General features: G+C 40.5%; 1 protein-coding gene across 49 annotated transcripts in view; it reads right to left on the reverse strand.

Annotated features, from left to right (window-relative positions):
- The window catches only part of MAGI1 (membrane associated guanylate kinase, WW and PDZ domain containing 1), a 675,392-nt gene that overhangs the window by 14,452 nt on the left and 643,534 nt on the right, over positions 1-17,406 (reverse strand). For 26 of the 49 annotated variants that reach the window (XM_055110107.2, XM_008963979.4, XM_008963981.4 and 23 more), the window contains 4 exons: positions 15,539-15,630; positions 13,885-14,077; positions 11,268-11,561; positions 7,747-7,950 (listed from right to left, as the gene is read on the reverse strand). In XM_055110107.2, the coding sequence (XP_054966082.1) occupies positions 7,747-7,950; positions 11,268-11,561; positions 13,885-14,077; positions 15,539-15,630 (783 nt within the window). The remainder of the gene's footprint in view (positions 1-7,746; positions 7,951-11,267; positions 11,562-13,884; positions 14,078-15,538; positions 15,631-17,406) is intronic. The other 23 variants (XM_055110109.2, XM_003811594.6, XM_003811595.6 and 20 more) reach the window with 3 other exon arrangements.

Below are 17,406 nucleotides of genomic sequence, written 5' to 3' on the forward strand. Positions count from 1 at the left end.
AGGATGTTTTTATACTATCAATAAAGTTATACTTGTTTTAATGAACTTTTACTTCTTCATTTGGAATTAAACCAGGATTGTATTTGCTGAAATGCTCTCTAGCGCTTTAAAATATAAAGATGAGCCCATTATAAAAAAGAGCTTTATCCCAAAGCAAAATTGACCACTTACAGTGGAAAAAATATAAAAGAAGGGCCTGAAACAAGAGTATGAGTCTCCCTGCCCTCCAGAAACAGTATTAGAAAGAGGTGTCAATTTATTTGACTTTTAAAACTGCAAGGCACATGGACAGATTAGGTACTTTATGACAAATTCCAGAAAGTACCCAACATCCTTTATTAAACAGTGTTTATACCTACTTTAGCTCTCCCAGAGGAGTGAAAATGGAGATTACTACACTTTCAATAGCAGTCATGTATCAAGAGAAGCAAATCCCAGCTCTCACAGCCCTGTCCAGGGACTATTCCAAATCTCGGCACTTACTCTTTCAACAGCAGCTTCCATCTTGGGTTTCAACCTATCTATCTGTGACAAGCAATTACAATTCTAACCTTGTTCCCATATTAATATCCTCAGCCTCCCCTTACGGAATCCACATTGAAAGCCAAGCAAATCAACAAAGGATACAATTATTCCTGTTGTAAATATTTTACTGGATAAACACGTATGTAATAAATATCTAAGGGCAGCATGGGAAAATTTGAATCCCATAAATATTTGAAAAGTTTTGGGAGACTTTTTACTATTCTAATGCCTTTGCCAAGGAAACAGCAATATCTATATGTTGCCAAGCTCTACCTCCTACATAAGCAAATACTTTGAATCAGAGTGATCTGAAGTGCAAATTTAGGACCATTATTCAAATAAAGCATTTTTAAGCTTCTAAAGATTTTCATTATATTGAACTTGATTCAATCTGATGGTTCCATGTTACCTGGCTCAGGGATCTTCTGTCCTTGTCTGATTAAAGTCTCTCTCCCACTCCATGGGGCATCTCCATACAATGCAAATGTTGTTTGACTTCTTAGATTTCAAGTTCAGATTCAGTAAGTTCAGCTATTCTCTGGGCCCTTCTGTGCTGCCATTGTGTATTTATTCATTCATCCCTTGCCCATATCTCACAGGAGAGAAGGTTCTGCCCTCCCCCATTGTCCACCCTGGTCCCAAAGAGAATCAAAGCAGTGAAGGTAAGGACTCCCCCAACCTTGGCCTGACCAAGGCTGTGAAAACACTCCTGCCAGACCTTCTAACATACAATAATGCCAAGGAAAGAGGAATCACATTTTGGAGGTTTTGTTGGAAAAGTCAGAGAAAAATGTGGGAAGCAGAGTGAGGGAAACTAAAGACTGAGATAAGTGAAACTGGAGAAAGAATAAGGCTACCGATGACAAGAGCAAAGAATTAGATAGCATGAACTAGACATGGAAATGGACTCAGAGTAGACTCAAGCACTGCACAAAGGACACAGCATCTTTTCAAAGGGCCTGCTGGGGTTTCGAGAACAGTGTCCCAGACGTGATGGATTCTTTTTTTTTTCTGGAGACACAGTCTCACTGTCTCCCAGCCTGGAGTGCAGTGGTATGATCTTGACTCACAGCAACCTCCGCCTCCTGGTTTCAAGCAATTCTTGTGCCTCAGCCTCCCAAGTAACTGGGACTACAGGCACGCGCCACCATGCCTGGCTAATTTTTTGTATTTTAGTAGAGACAGGGTTTCGCCATGTTGCCTGGGCTGGTCTTGAACTCCTGAGCTCAGGCATTCTGCCCACCTTGGCCACCCAACGTGTTGGGATTACAGGCATGAGCTACCATGCCCGGCCCCAGACGTGATGGATTTCTAAGAGCTTAGAAACCACTCTGAGTTAAGACCTTCAGTCTCCTTGTAGACATCATGAAACAAATGGTCTTTGGGCCACTTGATGAAGTAAATATTAGAGTAAAAGATCTGAAAGAGACCTGAGGCATAGGCACCTCCATTTTACCTTGGAATCAACTATGTCCAACACGCTTTCACAGAAAGGAAGTGGATCCAGTGTGATTATCTCTTCACTGAACTGTAATGCTCACTCTTTGTCTTCTAGGGGTTTGCAAAATCCTCCTGGATCTCCCACATCTTTTGAGAAATCTAACTCCCCTGCTTCAACTCTAATTTCCAAAATGCTGTTTCTCAGACCCACTTAAAATATGAGCATCACCATGAACCCGGGAGGCAGAGCTTGCAGTGAGCCGAGATCATGCCACTGCACTCTAGCCTGGGTGACACAGCGAAACTCCGTCTCAAAAAAAAAAAAATTGAGCATCACATATTCACCCTCTGCCAGACTTGATTCCCTTTACCTGGCTTCTGGCACTTACAAAGTAACTAGAGAAGAGGCTTATCATATCAACCAAATTCCTGAAACATCTTGGATGAAATCACATGCTCAGCAGAACATGTATTGCCTTAAAAAATATCAATCCTCAACTATGTTGTACCAGTTTTATGTTTACTTGTTTCTAACCAAGGTAGCACAAGATGTCTATGTGAATTTTATATTTCCTACGTATTTAAATTTTAAAATTGCCTTTATAATGCCAACTGTTATTGGATAATCCACCTTGCATGATAATTTTTGGTGTTCAGGCTTAAAAGTTTTTTTTCCAGGGTATTTTATTTTGTCTGTTCTGAGACATGGTCTCAGTCTGTCATCCAGGCTGGAGTGCAGTGGCATGATCAGGGCTCAATGAAGCTTGACCTCAACCTCCTGGGCTCCAGCCATCCTCCTGCCTGCGTATCCTGCCCGTTGCCCCAAATAGTTGGACTACGGGTGCAAGCCACCTCTCCTAGCTAATTGTTTTGAATTTTTAGCAGAGACGACGTCTCGCTATGTTGCCCAGGCTGGCCTGGAACTCCTGAGCTCAAGTGATCCTCCTGCCTCAGTCTCCACAAGTGCTGGGAATACAAGCGTGTGCCACCGCACCCAGCTGTGTATTTTATTAAATTAAGTCAACATCTACTATCTACACTGCAGAATAAGTCGCTTCTGAGTATTTATGTCTTTACTGACTTCAAACTTTTTCTAAGCTCTTCACTCAGGGAGTACTTTCTTTCCTTCTTTTGGATGTTCTCGTTCCCACAATAAGATTGACCAATTACAAACCCAGCAAGTCAATCCCTGGGTCCCGTTCTTTTGGGTTAGTCTGTTTGATATCTTTCCTTGATACGTTGATAAACGTGTCTAAATCCATACACAAAGCATACCTCGGAGATATCACGGGTTCAGTTCCAGATCATGGCAATAAAAAAGCAGGTATTCCAGTAAAGTGAGTCATGCAAATTCTTTGGTTTCCCAGTGCATATAAAATTCATGTTTACACTATACTATAGTCTATTAAGTGTGCAATAGCATTATGTTTTAAAAAACTACATACCTTAATTTTAAAATACTTTATTGCTAAATAATGATCACCTGAGCCTTCAGTGAGTTGTAAACTTTTTTTGCTGATGGAGGGTCTTGCCTTGATGTTGATGCCTGCTGACTGATCAGGGTGGTGGTTGCTGAAGGTTGGGTGGCTGTGGCAACCTCTTAAAATAAGACAACAATGAAGTTTGCTCTTCCTTTAATGAAAGATTTCTCTGCAGCATGTTGCTGTTTGATAGCATTTTACCCTAAGTAGATTTTTTTTTTAAATTGGAGTCAATCCTCTCAGACTCTGCCACTCTTTATTAACTTAAGTTGATTTAATAATCAAAACCCTTTGTTGTCATTTCCACAAAGTTTGCAACATCTTTACCAGTAGATTCCATCTCAAGAAACCATTTTCTTTGTTCATCCGTAAGAAGCAACTCCTCATCTGTTCAAGTTTTATCATGAGATTACGGCAATTAAGTCACATCTTCAGGCTCCACTTCCAATTCTACTTCTCTTGCTATTTCCACCACAAAGGAACTTCTGCAGTTTCTTCCTCCACTGAAGTCTCGAAACCCCTCAAAGTCATCCATGAAGGTTGGAATCAACCTCTTCTAAAATCTTGTTAATGTCAACATGTCTCCCATGAATCATAAATGTTCTTAATGGCATCTAGAAGGGTGAATTTTTTTCCAGAAGATTTTCCAAATCTTTCCAAATGGATTTTCCAAATCCATTAGAGCCATCACTATCTATGGCAGGTATAGCCTCACAAAATACATTTCTTAAATAGTAAGACTTAAAAGTCAAAATGACTTCTTGATCCACGAGCTGCAGAATGGATGCTGTGTTAGCAGGCATGAGAACAACATTCATTTCCTTGTACATTTCCATTAGAACTCTTGGGTGACCAGGTGTATTGTCCATGAGCAGTAATATTTGAAAGAAATTTTTTTCCCCTAAGCAGTAGGTCTCAACAGTGGGCTTAAAATACTCAATAAACCACAGCACAACATATGTGCTGTCATCCAGGCTTTGTTGTTCCATTTCTAGAGCACAGGCAGAGTACATTTAGCATCATTCTGAAAGGTTCTAGGATTTTCAGAATAGCCAGATGAGCACTGGCTTCAGCTTAAGGTCATCAGCTGCATTAGCCCCTAACAAGAGAGTCAGCCAGTCCTTTGAAGCTTTGAAACTAGGCATTGATGTCTCCTCTCTAGCTAGGAAAGTCTTAAATGACATCTTCTTTCAATAGAAGACTGTTTTGTCTACACTGAAAATCTGTCATTTTGTGTAGCCACCTTCATCCATGATCTTAATAATTAAATCCGCTGGAAAACTTGCTGCAGTTTTATATTTGCACTTGCTGCTTCCCCTTATACTTTTATGTTACGGAGATGGTTTATTTCTTTAAATCTCATGAACCAACCTCTGCTAGCTTCAAACTATCTTCTCTAGCTTTCTCCCCTCTCTCAGCCTTTACCGAATTGAGGAGTTAGGAACTTGCTCTGGATTGGACTCTGGCATAAGGGAATGTTGTGGCTGGTTTGACTTTCTATCCAGACCACTCACACTTTCTCCATATCAGCAATAAGGCTGTTTCGCTTTCTTAAAATCCATGTGTTCTCTGGAGTGGCACTTTTAATTTCCTTTAAGAAATTTTCCTCTGCAGTCACAACTTGGATAAATGTTTAGCATGAGGGATCTAGCTTTTGGCCTATCTCAGCTTTTGACATGCCTTCCCTCACTATGCTTAATCATTTCTAGCTTTTGATTTAAAGTGAGAGATGTGTGACTCTTCCTTTCATATGAAGAGTTAGAGGCCATTGTAAGGTTATTTATTGTCCTAATTTCAATATTGCTTTATCTTGGAAAAGGGAGGCCCAAGGAAAGGAACAGAGATGGGGAATGGCCAGTCAATGCAGCAGTCAGAACACATATGACATTTATTGTTTGTCATCTTATGTGGGTATGGTTTGTGGCACCCCCAAACAATTACAACAGTAACATCAAAGATCACAGGTCATCACAGCAGATATAATAATAATTAATACTAATAAAACTTGAAATATTGTGAGAATTACCAAAATGTGACACAAAGGCACAAAGTGAGCACCCGCTGTTGGAAAAATGACACTGACAGACTTGCTCGAAGCAGGGTGGCCACAAACCTTCAATTTGTACAAAATGAAGTACCTGCAAAGCGCAATAAAATGAAGTGCAATGAAAGGAGGGATGTCTGGACCGCATTTGGCTCTCTCAATCACTTCTCACTATATTTTCTGGCTTCCTTCATCCTTCCTATTAGGAACCTATGTTCTATCATCTTGTGACCACTTTCCTAAATTGTAACAGCTTTCCAGAGTGCTGAATTGGTGGAATGAACTCCAGACCAGTTGGTAAGTCACTAACCATGCATTTGAAGGAGGGTCAAGTAGACCATCATTCAAGAGGCCAGTGTTTTCCTCCACATTTAGTGTGGGATATTTTTGGTGCAGAGAAAGTTCTCTGTTCTTGGAATCAACAATTTTAAATTTTTACTGTTTGGTTTTGCATTTACCTTTTCCGTAAGGCACCGGCCATACCTTTCAAATCTTGAACTATAAAGTTCACTTTCTAGCAATTAGTATATAAAAATACTCATTTGGTAAATAACTTTCAGATGAAACCCTAATTTTCTTATTTTATAGATATATGGCATAGAGTTTTTATCACACTATCTTCATAAACTAGATTTTTTCTTGAGAAATACTCACTTTTAGAATATATATTTTACAACATGTATAGCAAGACTGAAAAAAGACATTTAAACATTTTGGGACAAGTGTCACTTTCCTCCCAAGAGCAAAGTCAGCTTAGAATAAAGTGAATATTCAGGAACTAATTCTCTAAAGGATCTATACTTCCTGACCTTAGTGTATCAACTTAACTTTTTTTTTTTTTTTTTTTGAGATGAGTCTCGCCCTGTTGCCCAGGCTGGAGTGCAGTGGCGCGATCTCGGCTCACTGCAACCTCCGCCTCCCAGGCTCAAGCGATTCTTCTGCCTCAGCCTCCCAAGTAGCTGGGACTACAGGCATGTGCCACCATGCCAAGCTAATTTTTATATTTTTAGTAGAGATGGGGTTTCACCATGTTGGCCAGGCTGGTCTCAAACTCCTGACCTCAGGTGATCCACCCGCTTTGGCCTGCCAAAGTGCTGGGATTACAGGCGTGAGACACCGCATTCAGCCTCAACTTAATTTTTATTAAACATGAATAATACAATGAGTATTGGTATTTTGTGCTGGGTAACTTTTTATTGTGAGGGCTGTTCTGTGTTCTGTAGGATGTTTTGAAGCATGTCTGACCTAACTAGATGCTACTCACACCCACTGCAGACAATGCCAATGTTCCCTGGGGGGCAGAATCACCACTTATATAAAAGAACCAAAGATTTGAATTTAACTAATCACACAAACAAATAAGGACAGGCCTAGTTTAATGCAGATACAATTTATCAAAAATATAGAGATTTCATTCTTTCTTCATTCACATCCAAAAATTAGGGACAAATCCAGTAGACACAAACTCTTAGATTCTCCCATTAAATAAAAAACTTTGATATATTCACTTATTCTAAAAAACCATAGTACTGGCTCTGAATTGCCACCATGCAGGTTTTCTCATGTCACCATATAATACAGTTCATATTATACATATCAGAGGATCTGTACCACCTGTATTAAAACTATTTTAGTGTTGAAGACAAGGACACAAAAAGCTAAATAAGTTGAGGAAAGGGTGAAGATTTTTCTGAAACTTTTTTTTTTTTTTTTTTTTTTTGAGATGGAGTCTCACTCTGTCGCCCAGGCTGGAGTGCAGTGGTGTGATCTCAGCTCACTGCAAGCTCCGCCTCCCGGGTTCACACCATCCTCCTGCTTCAGCCTCCCGAGCAGCTGGGACTACAGGCGCCCGCCACCACGCCCGGCTAATTTTTGTATTTTTAGTACAGATGGGGTTTCACCGTGTTAGCCCGGATGGTCTCGATCTCCTGATCTCATGATCCGCCCGCCTCGGCCTCCCAAAGTGCTGGGATTACAGGCGTGAGCCACTGCACCTGGCCTGAAACTTTTATATTTGCAGCAACACAGGGTCACAGGGCTAGAGGATTAATTACATAAGAGGGTGAGGTATGGGTTAGTAACAATGGCTCACGTTTACCTGATGGGTGTATTTAGTTAGGGATGAATAAAGCTGCCACTAAATTAATACTATTCAGTTACATGAACACTAATGAAAGAGAGAGAAAGAGAAAAGGAAAAGACAGAGACAGAGAGAGAGAAAAAGAGAGAGAGAGAGAGATAATAGGTATACTTTACCATCCCCAGGAATGATGCGGAGGGTAACTGTGTTTCCCGCTTCCTTGATTAGGTTCACAATGTCTGAATGGGATTTGTTGGTGATGGAACATCCATTTACTGCCAAGATCCGGTCTCCTACTTTCAGCTTGCCACAGCGGTCAGCAGGGCTCCCCTCAATAATCCGACCTATTTTGTGAGGCATAGCCACACATGCATTGCCTGCTTTGATATTGAGTTTTAATTTTTTTAAAGTTACGTGGGAATATAGCAAAGGGAAGAGAAAAAGGGTTGAAAAGGGAAAGAGAAGGTTAAGTGTTAATAAATTAAAGCATTAAGCAAATGTTATTAAAGGAGAGCTCTGCACCGATGGTCAAAACATTGGCAATACTCAGGGTGTCTGTATAAGGAGCTACTGCCCTGAAACTAGAATTCATTGCTGCCATCCTTTCCAGATTCAAAATTAGGGGAATCCCCAGCTTTCCTCCTTAAACCAATTACAAAATTTGGGATAGTTGGCAACTTCAAAGATTTTTAAGAGCCCCAAAACAACTGGCTGTTTGCTTATTTTGGGACTGCAAATGTGAAACCCAAGGCTGGGATGGATGCTTTTACTCATTCTGTGTTCATGTCACTTCATTTTTGCCAGCTGTTGTTTAAGCTTCTGCCAATGTTTTGTTCTTTCTCCATTTAGAAAAATAATCACTGGGCATCTGGTGAGGCATAAGAGTCTGCTAGCACCAAAAATTCAACCTGAAAACACCTGATGAACAAACACTCAGACTTTCTGCCTTCTCCCCAGAATGATGAAAACTTTAGAAAAAGGGTGTAATTATAAGAGATGAGCCAAGAAAGCACCCAACCTTGAAGCTTATTTTTCCTTTTAGGACCTTTGCTCAAGCAGCTAGTCTTATGTGCTTTCAGAGCGTGGCCCGACTGGTTCATTAGCTCTGAAATCATTCTCCTGCCTCACAAAAATCCCCTCAAAGGACTATGAAAATCTAGTACCTATTCGGGCTGAGGACATTGATCCAAAGCTAGGTTCAAATCATTCCTCACCCTTTTTCCTTTAATCATCTCCTTTCTCATCATCAGTTACTGCACATCCACAATATCAAAGACCGAGAAAAGTGCATTTGGAGAGAAAGGTTTATCGTGCACTTTGAGGCACTGCATGTCATTGCTAACTTCTAGAGAGAGGTGGTTGGCTTTGAGGCCTGACATAGGATTTCTAGTTAATCTAGTTAATCATGTATTGAGTTTCAAAGTTCTTATGCATATTCACCTACTTTAAGAATTTGTCTTTCTGGGGACTATGAAGGTAGTTATGCAGTTGAGTTACCTTTTGGAAAGGGTGACAAATAACATGAGGGACATTACAACTAACTGAGTAGGCTCTTCTGTCATAATTTGGACCTTAAGGGTAAAGTGTGTGGGAAAATGCACTTTAATTCCTTTGAATTTCAGCAGATTTGCCTGAGCTTGTATCACAGAACGGAACATCAAGGTAAGATAATTTTTAAAAGTTAACAGTCTATTAGAATACAATAGGTAGGTGTGCTGGAATGCTCCCATACTCAAATTCAAGGTCTTGACTAAGTTTAGTTGATCTCCAAGGACAACTGGTATAACAAAGGTATCGAACAGCAGGTCTGAGGAAAGCTCAGCAAAGCTCAGAAGCCTCATGCAAGGTATTAGGGAAAGTTTAATTTGTTCGTTGTAAGAGCCAAAAGAAAACAATCAAAGACCAAATTGTGAGTGTGAATACAATATTCATTATATAACACATAACCTGCCACTTGACATATTTGCTATTTCTTTCTAGAAGGTGAAACTGACAATTCTGAAATAGTTAGGAACGTCACAGGATGCATGGAGACAGTCAAACTGTAGATCTGAAGAAAATAATTTGGGATTTCTTTCTCCCCTCTTCCTTCTCTTTATTTTTATATTAAGCAAGAAAGTCTCTGAAATTAATTTTAAAACAAAACCAAAAAACCTTGCTTTGATGTCAGGTCATCCATCCATAACATGCTATGATGACTTTATTAATGTAGCTCAAAAAGCACTGTTAGTAATAGGCGTTTGTTACTGCAGCCACACATGCATAGACCTGGCTGAGTCACTGTCCCCTGTTAAACATAAAACTTACGGGGAGACAGCTCCAGCAGGAAGCAACACACCAAGATTAAATGGAGGCCAAGTGAGCTCTACTGGATGAGAATGCTAAAGGGTTGTAGCACCTTGCTGATTCTAGCCAGTTTCCATGTGGATAAGTCATTCAGGGATAGAGCTGAGGTACATGAAAAGCCCACACAGCCTGCACAGCCCTTCCCCTTCTCCCCTTGTATTCCATAGTAAGTAACAAATGTGCTTGGGAGATAACAAATGACTTTTTACCCAATCAGGAAGGTGGATCATTTTTGGAGTGTACATCTATAATCAATCCATTGCAATGGGAAACAGATTCATATATCACTAGTTTCTGCAATCATCTGGGTTTCTATTGGTCTTTGCTAGTGTACCCAGAAGAGAGTGAATCCTTCTGAGAAAGTGACAACTGTGTTTCTCCATACTTTGCTGAAACCCTCAATGTCTGGACGAGACAGGAAAATCGAATGACTCTTAACTCAGATTTTAACCAGACTTTAAATCAAGCAACAGTAAAAATATTATTTAAAATTAAAAAAAAAATTCCTATCGGGATAGAGTAGAGAAAGAACACAGATGAGGCAGACTAGCATCTCATGTAGTATTTTTACTCCTTACACCTCTGTTTTTCCTAGAGCATTTTTACAGCCGTATGCTCCTTGTAAAAAATCTTAAGACATTCTTAAGACCATTCTGAGGCCCTTGCAATTAGTGCTATTCTATTCAAGACCTTTCAAAAGCCTTGCTTTGGCAAAAACTGTAGACTCTGTATGCTGTCCAGGGGTTCCTATTCAAATTTCTTTTCTTTTCTTTTCTTTTTTTTTTTTTTTAAGACAGAGTCTCGCTGTGTCACCCAGGCTGGAATGCAGTGGCACAATCTCGGCTCACTGCAACCTCCACCTCCCAGGTTCAAGCGATTCTCTTGCCTCAGCTTCCCAGGTAGCTGGGATTACAGGCATGCACAACCACGCCCAGCTACTTTTTGTACTTTTAGTAGAGACAGGGTTTCACCACGTTGGCCAGGTTGGTCTCAAACTCCTGACCTCAAGTGATTCACCCTCCTCGGCCTCCCAAAGTGCTGGGATTACAGGCGTGAGCAACAGCGCCCGGCTGCTATTCAAATTTCACGCAAATCTGATGTATGCTTTAAGTTGTGTATGCGTGATCACATTCTCAGTGTGGAAGTTGAAAGGGTTGAACAAATATTCCCAACCTTCAAAAGGGAAAAAGCTACCAAATCAACTCCATCTCCAATTAAGTCTTTAATTACCCAGAGCAAGAAGCTATAAAGCATTTCTGCACGTGAGGTCTGAGTCAGCTTTCACTCGCAAGAGAACAAAAACTCCCAGGCATGGTGGGAAACCCTGGGTAATTTCACGTTCAGCACTCACCAAAGGTCGTGCCTGCTTCGGGCCTGCTCACCGAGGACACGATGACGAAGCCGAAGCCCTCGTTCTCCCCGCGCCGGATCTCCACGTCGTAGGGCTGCACCACGGTGCTGACCACGCCGCTGCCCCCGCCGCCGCCACTGCCGATGCCGCTGGTGCTGCCGCTGCCCGAGCTCACCGTGTTCAGCGAGTTCTGGCTGCCCTGCGGGGTGCGCTTCTCTTCTGTCAGCGAGGCCGGCTGGTTGCTACTGTGATGAGAGGAGGCTGGCGAGGGCACCTCGTTCTCGGTTTTGGGCACTGTAGCAGAGAGATGCACGCGTACATCACCGTGTCCTGCAGCCCCTCCATCCTGCTGCCCCTCCCTCCTTCCTGCAACTCCTGCTAGAAATCAAACGTGAACCGAGGGGAGGAGACAGCACCTGGTTTCACAAAACCTGGATATACGGATTGAAAGCAGCTTCTCTTGACAAATATTAACCATTCAGTATCTACGAACATTGATCCCACCTAACACCAAATGGGACTCCCAAATAGCGTTTGTTGTTTATAGCATGCTATATGTCGACATCCACACTCAGAATCAAGTTTGCAGCAAGATCAGCCTGCTGTGAAATATTTCCCCATTGCACAAAGGGAAGGGCCTAAGCGTAGGTGAGGGCTACACCCGTGAAGACCGCCATTTTGGCTTCATAGATACAACCTTGGATGCACGCTCACATTGTCATTACTTTCCAGTCACATTTCCACTCAGCTTTTTCCATCAGGCAACAAACAGTAAGGTGATGGTAACGTTGAGGCTACCCGCCCTATGTGGGGTTCATGACAACACCTGTGAGACATACACATGCTTCTCTTCTTAGCTTCCAGGTGTCAACATCGACTCTGATCACAGAACTGGATACACTGGCCTCCTTCTGAATTTAGTCACCATTCTAGTGTTACCATCAGACTGCGAGGTAAAGCACTCCTAAATAGCCAACACCGTAGGTGGAACCAACTATGCCAAAAAAAAAATGTGTGTTGTTTCCAAGTTTTGGATCAGACTGTATTTATTTCCAAAAGCTTCTCTTTTCATAGATTGTTTTAATTTTGGAAAAATAAGCATAACAAATTTTTAAACCATTTTTAAGCATATACTTGAGTGGTATTAAGTGCATTCTCATTTTTGTGCAACCATCATCATCATCCATCTCCAGAATTTTGTCATTTTCCCAAATTGAAACTCTGTACTCATTAAAAACTAATTCCCCTTCCTATTTCCTCCACACCCCACCAACCATCGTTCTGCTTTCTATCTCTATAAATTTGACTACCCTAGGTATCTCATATAAAGGGAATCAATATTTCTCCTTTTGTGACTAGTTCGCTTGCATAATGTCTCTTCATAGATTTGACACGCCTTTTACACAGAGCTAAAAATCCAAAATATTTAAGATTTAAAAAAATAAACCTGAAACAAACAAACAAAAAAATCACATTGCCTTACTATTTCTATTTGGGCCAGGGAAGCGAGATAGTTAGTTTCCATCTCATCTCAAAAACTGGTTCTAGCTGACTGCTTTTAGCTGCATGGAATAGTATGTTAAGGATTGTGAGGTCATAAACACACTGGAATTTAACATCTTAATTCTATAATTAATCATATACCATTTAAAATGGGTTATACTCTTTTTTTTAAAGAAGTTACCGATTAATTTTATCTGACAGGTATCTGTTTCACTAATATGAATGCCAAGAGAATTCATAATATTTCAGGTCATATTTCTCCAGTAATTCCACTGATATAAGACAATCACCTCTGCTGCATTCTGGGTTCTGCCTTAAAGGTTTCAAGGTGGGAGCTGCATCCAAAGGTGAACAACCAAGGTGTGTTCAACGTGAGCTTTCAAGGGAAAGGACAGACACTCACACAATTCACTGTCTCAAAATGGCAGGTTCTGATACAGCAGTAAACCATGAGTCACTAGAATGGCAAGGAGGGAATGCTAAAATCTGAAGGCAGTTGGAGGAAGGAGGAATTTCCGAGGGAAGAAAGTTATATTTGAGCTGAGCCTGAAAGGATATGTAGTATTTTGAGAATTAAAGTTCAAAGCTTATGGGCAGGAAGAAGGAATCAAAGCTGACCTAGAACTGGCCAGCTCTACAACTTTCTTGTAGAAAGAAAAAAAAAAAAATCTTGGTTTAATACATAGGACAGTAAGAAATCAGTAACTTTTTCATGAGCTTATTTTGTAGCACAAACCCGATTTTTGTTCCCTTGAGAGAATGAAGCTACAACTCTTCTGACTTTCATAATGACCTCATTTGCTGAGGATTAGCATCAAATGAAGAGGATGGCTAAGTTCTGATTTGCAAGGAGATAGAAGGGAAGTAATATATATTCAACTAGCCTTCCTCTGGAAGCCTTTGTTGAACATATGCAAACGGCACATTAAAGTACTTTAGAATGACAGTAATTTTTGCAGGGTTTGAGAGAAGCAAGCCATCTGGAAATTCTGAGCTTGATCACATTTGCAAACATTTGCTAAAATAGACGCTCAAGGAGGCAGACGCAGGAAGGAGGCCTTTTCTGTGAATAAAGTGACAACGCACTGTCTGAAGGAATGAATGAAATACATACCCGCAAAAACCACTTTACGCCGCACCGTGAGATTGACGTGGCCTTGCTTGGCAGCTTGTTGCATAAGCTGGACCACAAGCTGGTGTGATTTTCCAATTACTGGCGTCCCATCCACACAGATTAATTCATCTCCAGACCTCAGGCGGCCGTCAGTATCAGCAGCACCCAGTGGTACGATGTGACCAATATAAATCTGTTGAGTAATTGAACGATGGATGAAACATTGCTCTCCTATGTTTACTGTTACATCAATAGCCTTCACATCTCTGGGAACAATTCATTCATTCATGTCTGCAGGCATGCCGCAAACATTTATTGAGCACCCACTGTGTACAAGACATTGTGCTAAGCACTGCAACAATTCTTAAATGGTGGAAAGAATATTTCTTGCTTAGTTTCCAGATGTTTATCTGTGGCCTATTGATGACTCACTCTCTTTTTCCCCTTTGCAGATATAAATTACTTTTCTCCCTTCATTGTATACCCTATTCTTCTTTGGTAGCTACCTAAAAACTCTCTTTCCATAAAACTCTGCTAATTAAAATATTAATATTACTTTTATTTAAGGGTCTAGCATCATGCCTAGGAATAGGGAATCTGTAATAAATACTCTTAAATGAATGAATGAAGCAAAAGTTGGTTGGACATCTCCATTTTTGAAGTCTTTTAGCACCTGAAAGCAGAGCACTCTTTATAGTTAGTGTCTTGCTGTTATATTTGCCATTCACTAAACCTTAGCTAAAATATTTGTGCCTGCCTTGCCTTTCCAGCAGACAATAATGCTATAGTTACCTTTACGTGGCATTTATAGTTTACAAAGAACTTTGACAAAATAGTTGCTAAGAACATGAACTCGAGTCAGACCTTATTTGTCAGTCCCTCCATTTGGTAGCTCTGTGATCTTGGGCAAGTTAGTTAGCCTTTCTTTTCCTTGATGTGAAAACGGGATAAACTGGTGGGTTTGATGGATAAATGAGAGAATGTATGTTAAGAGCCTTTAGCACAGAACCTGGCACATAGTAAGCGCTCGATGAATAATGGCTGTTATTATCACAAGGAAATTAACAATACCTATTTCAGTTTTCTTTTCTTCCTTCAAAGGAACCCTGTTATGTTATTCTAAATTTATTCCAAAGTGGAGGACACTGAGGCCCAGGGAAGTTCAATGTTTCTTGACCCTTACTCAGGGTTCTTTCTCAAGTTTTGTAAAGGCAGGGGTCTGACATTCTCCAATCACTGTCTCATAAGGCTTTGCAAAGTACTCTCTGCACACCAGCAACTCAACATACAAAGCCTACTACCTGCTGGCAGAGTGAAGGGACCTGGCCAGAAGGACCAGGCCACTGTGATATTAGGTGATGCCTATTCCTGTTTTGCTTTCTGTTTTCATCTCCCTTGGGGGAAAGGGGTGGTCTACAGAGGCAGCTGCCACTTTTCACAAACACTCATACAAACTTTTTAGAAAGAATCTAGTCTCCTCTTCCTCAAGACAAAGAGAGCTCCACAAAACCCAATGAAAAACCCACACTACTCAAGATTAAAGAGTCAGTGTTGCATCTAGCTGGACTTAAATCTTGGTGATTTGTCACTGTCGCCAATTTGCTTTGAAGCCTTAGAAAAATATGCTGGGAAGAGAGACAAGCAAAAGACTCACAGGTTCCCCTGGTTCATTTCCACCCAGAATCCTAAATCCAAATCCAGTCTCTTTTCTCCAGAGGAAGATGTCCTGTTCCTGGTAATCTGGAACTGCAGAGAGGGGAGAAAAAAGAGAAGGATTATTTTACTGATAAGAGCAATGATACCCCCAAGATGAACACAGTTGCAGGACAAGAATGGTGGTGCTTGATCAGATGGAAGATTTTCAATATAGGCAAAGAAACAAAATACTCTGGACAGGTGAAATAATGGAAGACACAGGGATAAACAGTGGGAATAGTCACTGAGCCCTAAAGTTCTTCACAGGACTCATCACTGTTTGATAATTCTGAATCAAGCCCAAGCCATGATCCTTAACTACAAATAGTCAGCATTAACTGCTTTCCTCAGTATTCTTGCAAGGAGAATTAAGTAAATTAAAATTATTATGTGCCACACCACAAAGCAGGTGTCCATGTCCAAGAACACTCAGGCTAAGTCAGAGTCACCTCTGAAGCCAGATCTAAGGATTCTGAAGTCATGTTAAGTCACCAGATGTTTCCTCTACTAGAGGATGAAAGAGAACAGCTTGGTTGAAACAGACTTTCTGATTTATCTTTAAGTCACTTTCTTCTTCCTTAAAATAATTAAGGCTAGCAATGCTAATAGGCTTTGTTAGATCATTTTTGCCAAAAATACTCTAAAACATCCTAGTATTTCTGCATACAGTCAGTCCTCCATATCTGTGGGTTCTGCATCCTTAGATTCAACCAATCACAGATAGAAAATTTGTTAGACCTACAATGGTTTTAGCTGTGATGAATACGTACAGATTTTTTTCGTGTCGTTATTCCCTAAGTAATACAGTATCACAACTATTTACATGGCATTTGCATTGTATTAGATGTCATAAGTAATGTAGAGATGATTTAAAGTATATAGGAGGTGGGGTGCAGTGGCTCACAGTGGCAATCCCAGCACTTTGGGAGGCCAAGGCAGGCGAATCGCTTGAGCCCAGGCATTCAAGTCTGGGCAACATAGTGAGACCTTGTCTCTACAAAAAATAAAAAATGAGCCAGGTATGGTGGTGTGTGCCTGTAGTCCTAGCTACTCGGAAGCTGAGGTGGGAGAATCATTTGAGCCAGGGAGGTTGAGACTGCAGTGAGCCATGATTGCCCCAGTGCACTCCAGCCTGGGTGACAGAGTAAGACCCTGTCTCAAATAAATAAATAAACAACAAACAAACAAATAAATAATATAGGAAGGGGTGTGTGTGTGTGTGTGTGTGTTACACACAAATATTAGGCTATTTTCTAGGGATTTAAGCATCCATGGATTTTTATATCCTTGGTGGGGGATGCGGGTGTCCTGAAACTAATCCCCAGCAGACACTGAGGGGTGACTGTACAAATTTTATTAGGATTTCAATACTATTACCAAAATCAGCCAGGCCTCCAAATCCTTAAGATCAATGGTGATGACAAAAAGTCTATGTTAATGAATCATATATCTCATTGCCAAAATGACTGCTTTACTCTAGAATTTGCCTATGATATTTCAGCATTAAAAGTATTCATTCATTTTCCAGTAACCTGATATTTTACTTTCAATACTCAGCAATGGTCCAGGGCTTTAAAATGAATATCTTGTTTTTTAAAACAAATGCAATTTCCATAAGAAAATACTTACTATACATGAAATTGTTCTATACACCACTCTGTTACTTCACTAAAGTAAAAGAGTTATTTCTATTTAATTCTTATGTAATATTTTAATGTATACATAGGGTGTTTTATGACCTATAAAATGACATATCTTTTTTTTAAAGAGAAAAAAATCTATTTCAGTTGCAGTGAATCCTAAAGGAGATTTTCAAATGCTATAGTG

Source organism: Pan paniscus, chromosome 2 (assembly GCF_029289425.2).
Source record: "Pan paniscus chromosome 2, NHGRI_mPanPan1-v2.0_pri, whole genome shotgun sequence".
Lineage (NCBI taxonomy): Eukaryota > Metazoa > Chordata > Mammalia > Primates > Hominidae > Pan > Pan paniscus.